This window comes from Populus trichocarpa, chromosome 6 (genome assembly GCF_000002775.5).
Source record: "Populus trichocarpa isolate Nisqually-1 chromosome 6, P.trichocarpa_v4.1, whole genome shotgun sequence".
NCBI lineage: Eukaryota > Viridiplantae > Streptophyta > Magnoliopsida > Malpighiales > Salicaceae > Populus > Populus trichocarpa.
The window spans coordinates 4,857,700-4,870,768 of NC_037290.2; the positions used below are offsets into that span (position 1 = coordinate 4,857,700).

Genomic DNA, 13,069 nt, shown 5'->3' on the forward strand with positions numbered 1-13,069 from the left:
ACATGAGTTAACTTGTCAAACACGTTACCCGGATCATGAGATCGAGATAAATTTATAGAAATTAAACAAAAAAATAACCTGAGTCAACCCGGATTAATCTTCCAAGTCCGAAACCAAGGTAATGAGACTATAATAATCTCATATAAAACAAATCAAAACAAATAATGAAATCTAATTTTCAAAAAACTCATTATTAAATGTTGAAATTGATTAAAAAAATCAATATAAAAACATGACATGATAAAATATGACATAAGCCTATCGGGGTTAACTCATAAAACATGTGACCCGAGTCATAAGTCAGGATAACCTTATGGACAATAAACCAAAATAAATCATGAAATTTAATTCTTAATCAATCCAATATTAAAGGATAAAATTGAAAAACAAATGTAAATTAAAGAGAAAAAAAATTTGAGTCAACTGAGTTAACCACCAAACTCGTGACACGAGTTATGAAACCGATCTAACCACTATAAAGCAAACCAAAATAAATTATAAAATTTAATCTTCAATTAATCAAATGTTCAAGTATAAAATTAGAAAAAAATAGATTTAGAAAGAAAAAAAATGCAAAAAAAAAACTAAAAACTAAAAACTAAATTATAAAATTTAATCTCCAATAATTTTTTTTAGTTTATTAACACACATAGTTCTTAATTTATTTAATTACATGTATGTATGAGTTTCTCAATTTACACTAAAATAATTTTTATGTAAAAAATATATTGTAAAAGCCTGAATGTATAATTTATTTTATATAAAAAAATATCTAGTCCGCGGTAAAATGTAAATCAAATAGTTAGTACATATTAAAAGATGTATATATTATATTAAATTTTAAAAAATATAAATACTTTATATGTATAGATATTATGTATATATTTCAAATTAAATTTGGATATAAATTTAAATCAAGTTTAATAAAAATTTATACTATATTCATTGTAAAATAACTATTAAAAAAAACTATTCATTCCTATTAAATTTAATTTGTCGTCCCTACTAAATACTGTAGGGACTAGAAAGAAAAAATGCCACGTCACTGCCTCTCATTTCTTCACTGCATCCCGCCACCCAAAAACTTCACCACTTCCTTTACTAATAACATGCCACGTGACCATATAATCTACTTTTGAGCTGTACTTGCCAACAATTTCATGTATTCAACCCGTAGACAATCACTCCCCCGTCTTCTTCTTTCTCTCCACCATAAAATAAAAATATTTTTATTTCCTCTCTCTATCTCTGCCTCTCTGTTTAGCTAAAAACGGTGCCACATTACAACGGGAATTTTTCAGCAAATCTATTCATTTAATTAATGAATCTCCAGCTCCTCCTGAACTTGGTTTAATTAAGGTAATTATGTTTAATTGTAATTTCTTTTCCTTATTTGCTTCAACTTGGTTTCTTGTTTATTTTTTTTATTTTGAATGTCATTAAAGAAATGGGATTTGGATATTCTCAGATTTAAGTATGATAATGGTCAATTCTTTAATATTTTATTTTGCATGTTATTAAATATATCGTAATTTACTGTAGAAAATATGAAATTGTTGTTGTTGTTATTATTTTAATCTGAAAATCATTTTTGTCAATTGGGTTTAACCCTCTTAATTTGTGGTTCTTTCCAAGTGGTGTGTTGCTTGCTTTTTTTTTTATGGTAAATTATTGCTTCTTTAATGTTACAATGATTTCCTTTTTCTTTTGTTTGTAGAGGAGAATGAAGATGATGCATGCTTATCTTGAATTGTTAGATACATTGTGGTTGCTATTTACGTTTGCAAAGGGTTTGTAAGAAAAATAGCTTTGATTTGTTGAAAACTGATTGTCTGTCATAATGGATTGTTATAAACAGATTGTTTATTACAAAGATAGTCATAAATTCTGGTGTGAAATCTAAGCTGATTGGCTAGCTGTTATAAGGTTTGCTTTGCCAACTCTACTTTTTTATGTCACTTCTTGTTACTCCTTGGAGCCTATTGGTGTAATATCTATGATGCTTTTGACAAGTTTATTTATGTGGATTCTCGGAGAGGTGGGGTATTGATTGTTCGATTGATTTAAGCAAATTGTGTCTTCCACACAATGTAATTCTTAGTGTAAGCTTGACAGTAAAGGTTGAGAGATAAGAACAAGAGATACCATATTGGATTTAAGGGAAGAGAATATTTGGGCTGAAAAATACTAGATTCTAGTTATTTGGATAACCTTATCATGTGTCTTCTCTCCCCCCACCCTCCCTCCCTCTCTCTATATATATATGTGTGCGCGCCCACGCGCATGCAACTTTGAATGCCAAGCAGCTAACTCTATCCGCTTAAAGTTCAAAATTCAACAGAGTTACGACTCAAAGATTTGAAAAGAGTTCATAGTATTAGGAAAACTACTCAAACTAGCATCAATAGAAAAATATTGACATTGTATGCTTTGGAACTGCTTGGAAGCTTTAGAGTAACGGATGTGAAACTGATAGGTGATTGCATGATTAATTTTGACAATTGTGATTTTATTGTTAAAGAAGAAATAGAAAAGGTAATGGACTGTGCATATTAAATTGTAAGTTAGTGCTTCAATTTTGCTTTGCTTCATTTGTTTCATTTCTTTTCTTTATAGCTTTAGTGTGATGGTTTCATTTAGAGTTCAGGAGAGGGAGAAGTTGGTTACAAGAGATTTAAGAATTGGGTTCTAAATTGACTATTGCTGTTGCTGCTTGTTTACTTGAAAATTTTCTGAGGAGGGTTTTTCCTACTGATTTGTTTGCTTGCTTAACTGCACCAAGTTTAAGGAGAAAAACCTTTCCTGACTTCCATTTTCCAAATTTCAGAATGCGCTTAACCTCTGCTTCATGTTTCTTTCTTTGTCAATTTTATTCATGCCAGTTTCTTTTGTTTTACAGCTTGTTGCAATTTGTGCAGAATGGTGAAATAATATCCATGTAGCCGATCCCAACTAGTTTGGGCTTGAGTCTTGGTTGTTGTTGTTGTCCAGCTTGTTTTGTTTCAATAACTGTTCCTCTGAGCACAGAAAACTAAAAATAGGTCTGCTGCATTGTCTAGTTCAAAGAACTTTTAAGGCAATGATGATGCTATTGCTGTGCAACTCATTCAAGATTTTGTTGCTATTAAGTTTCAGTAATTCAATATTGGCAGTTGTGGTGGCAATCCATGATGCTTGACTCCAACATTGCATGTTTATAATAACTTGATCATTAACTGCATTCTGTTAGACTTCAAGGCTGATCCACTTCATGTTAGACTTTAATAAGCCATGGTTGGGTGTATAATATCAGGATTGGGAATGTCAATTTGTTGCATACTGGTTTTTTTTGTTTTTGTTTTTTTTTTGCCCTTTCAAGCTAGGAAATATGATGCTTTTGAACTAAAAAACCCTCGAGAAATTTTCCTGATGCTGCTTGTGAGCTTCTTTTTTTGTGCATTTTTATTCAATAACTTTGTTTAGCGAACAAGTCATTAAACAATTTTCTAACTGCCCTTAGTCTCATGCATGACTACCCAAATATTGTGTAGGTGATTGATGGTGGAAGAAGCATGACTTTGGGGCTTACAGAACCGAGACCATGCATGTGACTGCACCTTTAGATCTTTCTACTCCAAATCATGGCCCCTAAACATCTCCGCTTAGCCTCCAGAAGAGTACCCTTTAAGGTTCTCTTCATACTGCTGATATTTGTGCCGATTTGTGTGATTGGAATCCTCGTACATGCCCAGCATATCTCCTACCTTTTCCGTCCACTTTGGGACAATCCCCCTTCTCCCTTTAAGCATGTACCTCACTATTATGCAGAGAATGTTTCAATGGAACATCTTTGCCTCCTACATGGTTGGTCCCTACGCTCCGAACCTCGTCGTGTATTTGATGCCATCATCTTTAGCAATGAGCTAGACATTCTTGAGATTAGATGGAGAGAGCTTCATCCTTACATCACTAAATTTGTAATCCTTGAGTCAAACACCACTTTCACCGGCATCCCCAAGCCTCTCTTCTTTGACTCGAACCGGTTTAGGTTTGCCTTTGCGAAGGAGAAGATTGTCCATGGTGTATTTTCAGGCCGAATTGCTACCCGTGGAACATATGAAAGCCCTTTTGGACTCGAGTTTGAGCAGCGGAGAGCTATGACTGGATTGCTCCGCGGTTCAGGAATTTCCAACGGTGACTTGATAATTATGTCTGATGCTGATGAGATTCCAAGCCCGCACACCGTGAAACTACTGCAGTGGTGTGAAGAAATTCCACATGCCATACACCTCGAGCTGAAGCACTACATGTACTCATTTGAGTTCCCTGTAGATTACAGTAGTTGGCGGGCCACAATCCAGATTTTTGGTCCTCAGACCAGATATCGGCATTCACGCCAAACTGACCTTATTCTTTCTGATTCTGGGTGGCATTGTAGTTTTTGCTTCCGTCGACTTCAGGAATTTGTGTTTAAGATGACTGCTTATAGCCATGCAGATAGAGTTAGGAGGAAGGGTTTTTTGAACTACTCTAGAATTCAGAAACTCATTTGCAGGGGAGATGATCTCTTTGATATGCTACCTGAGGAGTACACGTTTCGGGAGCTGATTAAGAAGATGGGACCAATACCTCATTCGGCTTCTGCGGTTCATCTTCCAGCTTATTTGATAGAGAATGCGGATAAGTTGAGGTTTCTTCTCCCCGGGGGTTGTTTACGAACACACGAATGAAGGGTTCGGCAAAGCCCAAATCAAGTGAGTAAAATGTGTAGATGCAGTACCTTTTCTTTGTTTAGGACTCCAATGCCTAGTTTTGTAAAGGGATGTCTAGTTGCAAACAAGGAAGAAAATTGATCGTTAAAAAAATGATATTTGCTGCTTCATTCAATTTGTACTAGCTGGTATTAGTGTTCCTCCTTTTTCTAAGAAGTCTCGGCGTCGGAGCTGGCTCTCTGATTTTCACTTTCGTTTTTTTTATTTTTTTCATCTTCAAAGTTTTTTTTATTTATTTAAATTGTGGAAGAAAAAAAATAAAATACAATTTTTGTGTTTTTTTTTTTTTAATAACCAAATCATGTATCAAGTTGCTATTGGACTGTCAAATTATTTAAAGTAATTTTTACATATTTTAATTTTAAATTTATAATAGATAAAAAATCAGGTAAAGAGATTTTATGGTTTACTTGCTGAACTAGTTTTAATAACAAGATTTTATAGATTTTATAGCCTTTTCACATTAAAAAATAAAAATTAATCCGATCTTCAGGCCAGTAAATTAGTATTAAACTAAATTACCATAAATTTTAAAAGTTTACAATGTTTTTCGCGAACTCTGGTGAAAGCTTCTTCAAGGATTAGTTATTTATTGATCATAAAAGTCGAGATCAATTTTCACCATTTTATTTGCCTCTCTAAAACAATCATGGGAAGCTACAAAATGCTCTATGGCTTCACCTATAAGTTTTTCAACACATAATAAAAAACATTTAAGGAAAAAAAACACAACATTCTTAGAAAACATTAATAAGGAATCTGGCATTCAAAACAAGAATACAAGACAGCATCTAACACTGTTCTAGGTGAGCATATCAAGCTTTCTAAGCAGGAACTTGTCGCCAAGTAGAGTCGTGAGCTCATCCGGCAAGGACCAAATTGGCAGATTGATAAAGAACTCCTTATATAATGTTGAAAACTAAATTCCAATTCATAACATCAAAATAAAAATATTGGGCAAGTCAGTTGGATCAAGAAATGAAAATCTGGAAGAATTGCAAGCGAATGCTGGGAGTTTAGATTTGGTTGTTGCCCAAACAAAGTATACTAGTACGTATTCATAAAATTTAGTTTATAAGCTTTGTTTATCTCATGGTAAACATGCAATTAAAACAAAATATCACGTAAAACATAAATCCAAACTTGTTCGTCACTTACTGCAAATTAAACGAATATATATAATCAACCTCTCACGATTCTAAAAACAACATTTAAAAAGATGACCTCCTTTTAAGTTTACCAACCAAATGAATTTTGATAAGTTTACCAACCAAATGAATTTTGAACTCGTAAGTCGTAACCTCTCTTTCAAAGAAACTAGAATCTAAGCTCGCTCTAGAATAGAGTGAAAGAACAACAAAGTGCTAAGATAAACCAAAAGCAAAACAAGCTAAAAACAGTGGAGAGGAAGAAACAAACCCGAGACTCTTGAGAAACTAACCCAAGCGCATGCATTTAAGTTAAAACTTACCACTAAATAAATTATAAGACATGTTTTTAAATTTTTTATATGCAACATAGGGTTTTCGAAATCGTTCATATTTATTTTAACTATATTAATATTTATATAAAAAAAAACTATATAAAAATATTATATATAATACACACACAGATAAAAAAAAAACTAATTGCAGAATTGGACTAACCGTAAAGCTGGGAACAGCTCCATTATGGTGCAAAACAGCAGATTTTTTTATGCGAAAAAAAACGCGGTGGTTTGTTGTTTGTATTGCAATTACGTTATGAAAATGAGAGGAAATGAGGTGGGGAAGATTGCTTTCTTGGGTGCCCAATAATTGAGAGCCTGCATGAGTGCTTCTTAAAAACGTGTGTGCTTTATCTTAAATGTGTGTTTCACATTTTCATAGCTTATCACTTAAAACCAATAAAAAATATGTTCTTAAAATCATTCACCAAACAAATTTATTGTTGCTTTTGTTCATAATTTGGGGACAGATTAGGGTTTGAAAAGAGACGGGTTAGAATTTTTTTAAAGAAAAAGGAGTAAAGTGGAAAGTTTTAGGGAGCCATTAAAATTCCGAAAGAAAAAAAAAAGAGTCTTATTAGTTTTTTAGTATTTTATATTTCCATGTCAGATTAATGAATGCGTTGTGTTAAAAAAAAAAAGTACTCTTTTAGGAAAAACTCTGCATATATCTCTCATCATGCAAATGTGATAGTGAATGGGATGCCTGTTGTCATGCACACAAAGTGCTCGACGAAAGTTCTCAGTGAGCTTCCTCTATTTGAGCAGCGTGTTTGGGGTTAAGGATTCAATTGTCAGGCCTGTTATTAGCGGAAATTGAAAAAAAAATCCATATATTTATAATGAAACCATTCTCCATGCTCTACTACACTGAACCAGATTTTTGCTTCTCTTACTATCTCCTCTTAAAGCTTTAACTCAAAGTCTTAGACATAAATCTGGCCTCTCTTCCTACTTTTACTACCATTTCATTTCCTTAATCACGTTTATAAAAAAACAAAACAAAACAAAAAAGATTTCTCTTTCAAAGTCATGTTTTCAAACCAAATCCTCATTCAAAGCAATAATACTAATACTTAAAAGGGAGAAATTACAGCCGAGCAGCAGGCTGCTTTATGTAATGAAATAATTTTTCAGCAAGTAAGAAAAAAGTGGCGTGGATGAAAGATCCTGAATGGCGACAAAAGTGCCTTTGTTTAAGGAACAAAGATTTGAAAGTGTCTTACTCTTAGTTTGGTTGGGAAGAACTCCTTAAACATGCACCGTGCCCAGCTGGGGATCTAGATATGTACAGAAATTTTATTACGTAGGCGGGTGCTCCAGTGCAAGCATCACCAAGGTTTGGTACCTCTCCTCCCCCCTCTCTCTCTCTCAATAATGGAGCATATGCACAAGGAATCTAATGAATCATCATGCAAAAATAAAGGCCATATTCTTTTTTTCTACAAGGGATTGCGATATTTTTCTGAAAACTTGCCGGTGTATTTATTAGCTTTTATTATTTGGAGTGCATTATTTTGTGGAATGCAAGTGTGCACAGAAAGTTGTGGAAAAACCTGGCAGGTCCCATGTAGTCAGGAAAACGAAGTTTCTTTTAAAGTCTTACATCGCCACTTGTCAACTGGTATTAGAAATTAATTTGTTGATGTGGATAATTAGCGGTCATGATTTAATGGGGCATTATTTCGGTGTCTCAACTCTCAACCACACTTGGAAACATTCTTTTTATGGCATCCCCGGACACAAACAAACTTGAGTATTGTTGTCCTTATGATATTGTGAGAAAGTATTGTATTAAATTAAAAAAAAAGGAGAGAGAGAGAGGGATAAGTGTTTTATTATATATCCATACTCATTGTAATGTGGATTATATCATTGTACGAATGATTTTATCTTTCTTGAATGGTTACCGGGTATAATCAATTTTTTTATTAGAATATATTAGTTATTATCATGTTGATAAGGGAAAACTCAATCTTTTTAAATTTTTAGAGCATAATAAAATAATTGAATTATCTTTAAAAATAAAATTTAATTAAATAGAGAGCATGAGCTTTTTTATATTTTTAACCTAGTTTTTTTAGTGAAGTTTGATTGACGAACAATTTAATATTGTAATAAATATAAAATATAATTTTAAAACTAAAATTGGTTGGCACGTTCAACACTCGCGCCAACACGTGGGATACACCAATACTCTTCGGGTGGCGTGTAAGGTGTCTCTCAAAAGTCAAATGTTTCCTTAATTTTAAGAGCGGCGGATCGAGCTATTCCAGATGGTGCGGTCGAAGATTTTTTTTTTTCAATTTCATCACTCCATATTTGGATGATTAAAGATTTTGCTTTGTGGTTTTTTTGTGGTTTTTTTTATGTAGTAATCCTGATCTCATTACCCGAGTCACGAGCTTTAAAAATTAGCCTGATTTGGCTTCGATCTTTTGTTTTAGGTTGTTTAAAAAAAAAACAAAAATTCAATTTCATCTTTTGAAATTAGGTTATTGGACCTTGAGCTTCATGATTGTTTTTGTTTTTCTTTCTATAGGGTTATCTCAATCTCATGTAGCGGGTCGCGAGCTAATCGAGTTAACATAGGTTGACTAAGTTTTTTTTAATTGATTTTTTTTCAGTTTCACCTTCCATCATTTAATTTGCTTGAGAGTTGACCTTTATTGTTCTATTCAATTTCTTCTACAAGGGTTTATCCTGGTCTTACGACTAGGCCGCGAATTTGGAATGATGATTTAAGTCGGGTTTTTTTTATCTTTTTTTAAAATTAATTTTTTTCAACTCGTGCTTTAGAGTTTGATTTGTTGGTAAATTAGCTTTGGATTTTTTTTTCATCTTTCTCTTTATGAGGTTATGTTGTTCTAATTCAAAATTTTCTTTGTTACCAAATAAGATCGTTGATGTTTTTAAGAATATTTAAATGGTATCTTTTTATAATATTGACAAGTGTTAATTTTTTTTATTAGTCATTGTAGTTGGTTTTTTTTAATATAATTATATTATTAAATTAACCAAACTTATTGAACCTATTTGAATCAATGACCAAGGTCCTAGATTTTTCTTTATCCTTTAAAAACACTATCATCGAATGAGCATTATTTTTTTATGTAAGGAAAAATTTGACACGGCATGTAGCGTAGATCGGGCCACCGGTCTATTAAGAACGACTAAGGATCGAGAACAGTTTTATATGGATCAAAATAATTTAATTAGCTAGCTGGCATAGAGGAATCTCCCTCTATAACTAGGTGCTGTAATAGATCAAGGTGGTAATCGGTGTGGTTGATTTGCTAAGTGAACTATATTTATATTAAAAAATTATCCATCTAGTGTATGTTCGCTTGGAACAATAATTAATGTCATCTTAACGATTAAAGGTGATTTTCCCATCATCCAAGTTTTTGTGAGCATAACATGGTCCAGGAACCATGCATGAAGGACACAGCAATCAAGACGGATGAGAAATTAATTGTATTGTGCTTGGTGATTTCAAGTTATCCATGAAAGAGAGTACTCGATTCTATCTTCTTATCCTAAAAAAAAGAGAAGAAAAACCTTCTTTAATTATCAATAAAATATATTAGAGGTAGCTCTCCGTTTAATCGGTTTTTAACACGAAACAAAGCATTTGTAAGTCTGAAAAATGGTCCCAAGAGATAAATTCCCACTACCCAGAGAAAAATATCGAGACAATTACGTACACAGAAAGTTAGGGTTTGAACTTTGAAAAAGAGAAGAAAAAAGAGAGACGCTAGAAAGGTATGCTTCAAGAATAAACTTTTGAAATCCATATAATAAATTACAGAATAAAGATAATTTGATAAGAGTAGGAGACAGTAGTGGGCACTCGGCTATCTGTCCCACGAAAATGCATTGACAAATGCAACGAAACCTTTTTCTTTTTCTTTTTCTTTTTCTTTTTCACACCAAATGAAACTTCATGGAAAGTGACATTTACCTAGGAAACAATTTTCTCGTGGACACTAATTAAAGGGTAGAGGTGGCCGTACCTTGCATCATAAACTTATACGTTCAATGCCTTCCCTGTACAAATCTTGATATACAACATCAAAGTATAAAAATCTTGATATGTAATCCCGGGATGTAATTCAACTGATCAGATTCTAGATTTGTTCTCTAGATATTACCAGTTCGAGTCTCACAAATCTCAGGACCAATGAAAGCTTATATGGCTATTAATTTCAAGGGCCATGAGATTAATCGAGGTCCGCACAAGCTGGTCCAAACACCAACGTTAATAAATAAAAAATCTCGATACGCAACGATGAAGTATTAAGCGTGGGATTATACGCAATAAAAAAGTTTCTTCTTTGTTAAACAGCTAGGAAGGTCTTGTTCAAGTTTGTCCTTACTTTTATGTACTAAAAATTTAGAGCAAAAGCCCCCCCTTTGTTATAAATTTAGGAATGCTAACCTCACCAGAGCAATCTTTTCAAAAGAATCTTATATATTCAATAATATTTGTGTCATGTGACTTTTTTAGATTATTTTTTTTTTTCAAAAGGAGGGCAGCCCACTAGGAGTTACATCCTACATGATTGATTTTAAGTTGTTCTTTAATTTTTTACTTAAAAAATCATAAATATATCTTGTTAAAAATAAATTTTGACGAAAATACTGTTACTAAATTGAGTAAAAGAATAATTAACCAGGAGCCAAGATTTTTAACTCATGGAAGCTAACTTTTTCAAAAAAGTTATGTATTAATCTTTCTTTCTATATATATATATATATATATTATTAAAGAAATTTAAAAAAATAATTTAATATTTTTTAAAATAAAAAACAAGGAGAAAAAACATTATCTTATAAAAATCCCAGTAATTAATTGTCAGCTGGCTACATCTTCGATGACTGGTATTTCTATAACATGACATGAAAATATTGTCAAATAATATCATGATACGACGATCCATAAAAGAAAATTGGAAAGCCTTCGATCGATTCAACTTTCAAAGATGGGTTGTAATGTCATGTTCTACAGGCTGACAATGAAAGGAATCGTTTGGGAACGTGGTTCAACTTGCGTTCCTAAAAAATTTGAAATTTATTTATTTTTTTGCTAAAATTTAATATAATTTGTATTTTTTAGATCGTTTTGATGTGCTGATATTAAAAATGATTTTTAAAAAATAAAAAAACATCATTGGCATGTATTTTAACACGAAAAGTTATTTGAAAAACACCCACAACCACACTGCGAAACAAGCTCGAAATCAAGAACCCATCTCCTCATTCAAATTTTCAACGCAAGGTTCTTTGCGTTGAAAACTTGACAACCTCCACAATAACTTGTTGCCACGGCCGCCTCAAAGCATGTTAGAATTCGAATAAAAATCCTAATTTATAATTTCACATGCTCGTACAATATTCATTGAATTTCGCTTGTAATTTGCAAATGAATCGAATTTGATTTTTATTATTATTATTATTATTGGACTCTCGGATGGGAGCTGCTCTAACTGCTCTACTTTAGGGCTATCACAACATGGGATGCTGAGTACTACTACTTCATTGTAGTCGAGTGGTTGGGTTTAAAAGAATATTTTAATTTAAAAAATTTAGTTCCTTCTTGTTGTGTGTCCTGCTTAGTGTATATTTTAGAAAAATTCCTTTGATAGTTTCTTTTTTTTTCCTCCTGTTTTAGATGGCGAAGGTGGTTAACAAAAAAAGATACTACAAATTTGTTGGTGTTTGATCTACATAAATAGATAATATTTAGTTATTATTTTATATAAAAAAAAATAGAAATAGCAGAGATAAATAGTATTTGATTAAAGAAACTAAGACAAAAAAGTAAAATATTTTTTTTTTTTGTTAAAATTATCTTTTATATCAGTTAAAAAACAAGTTGTTCATAATAAAATTATAATGATCCATAAGGAATGGAGGTGATCATTTTCGGTTCAGTTCAGTTTTTATCAAAAAAAGTAACCAAATCGATTTTTTTTTTTGAAAAAAAACCAAAACCGGTTCAAACCGACTGGTTTCGGTTCGGTTTGATTTTTTTGGACAAAACAGGTTCAAACCGGCTTGGTTCGGTTTGACTCGGTTTTTTCGGTTTGCCTCGGTTTTTTTCGGTTTCAGGTTTATAAAACTGAAACCAAACCGGTCGGTTTTTTCAAAATTTTAATTGATTTTTTTTCACGGTTCGATTTTTTCAGTTATTTTTTTTCAGTTTAATCGGTTTTTCGGTTTTTTTGCCCACCCCTAATAAGGAATCATATTTATAATGATCTCAAATTGATTCATTAGCATTCTTAAAAATCATATTTATTAATCAATTAAATTAAATACTAAATTCCAAGTTGAAATTTAATGACTAGTATTTTTTTTTCTCGTGCCTTTACATAGAAATTTAAACACTATATTAAAACATGTGAAGAAAACAATCTAGCGTTCAACACTTTTCCACGACCATAAAATGAACTAAAATTATTTGTCATAGTAAATAAAGAAAGGTAGGAGAAAGAAAATTTGATTTCAAAGCTCACATGATGAGACAATGACTTCACATCTTAATTAATTTGCTCAATACTAGAGGCTACCAAGATGGCCACACCATAACTACAAAGGGAGCGTCTGCATGTGAAAACAACCCATCTCTCTCTCTTTTCTTTCTTGATAAATACAAAACGACCTGATTAGAACCGTTTAAATTGTCCTGCGTCACCCAGAATTGACGTGTGGTTGTTTTTTCTTTTTCTCCCTTGTTGAAAACGATAGCAATGCTTTAAAAAAAAAACACATATCGTGATATCTGCGATAAAATTCAATTTATCGTAAAATGACTTATCTTTCATGA

The 13,069-nt window shown here is 32.2% G+C and overlaps 1 protein-coding gene across 6 annotated transcripts; it reads left to right on the forward strand.

Annotated features, from left to right (window-relative positions):
• The first annotated feature begins 1,147 nt into the window (after window positions 1-1,147).
• LOC18099929 (uncharacterized) lies at window positions 1,148-4,866 on the forward strand. Of its 6 annotated transcripts, none has more exons than XM_024602834.2 (4): window positions 1,157-1,359; window positions 1,859-1,926; window positions 2,900-3,041; window positions 3,531-4,866. In XM_024602834.2, the coding sequence occupies exon 4, from the start codon at window positions 3,621-3,623 to the stop codon at window positions 4,707-4,709; it is 1,089 nt and encodes a 362-aa protein (XP_024458602.2). In that variant the 5' UTR covers window positions 1,157-1,359; window positions 1,859-1,926; window positions 2,900-3,041; window positions 3,531-3,620; the 3' UTR covers window positions 4,710-4,866. The 6 variants fall into 6 exon arrangements, with proteins under 6 accessions (XP_006381122.2, XP_024458602.2, XP_052310257.1 ...); XM_052454297.1 differs by having other exon boundaries at window positions 2,919-3,041; XM_024602835.2 differs by lacking the exon at window positions 2,900-3,041.
• Window positions 4,867-13,069: the final 8,203 nt, after the last annotated feature.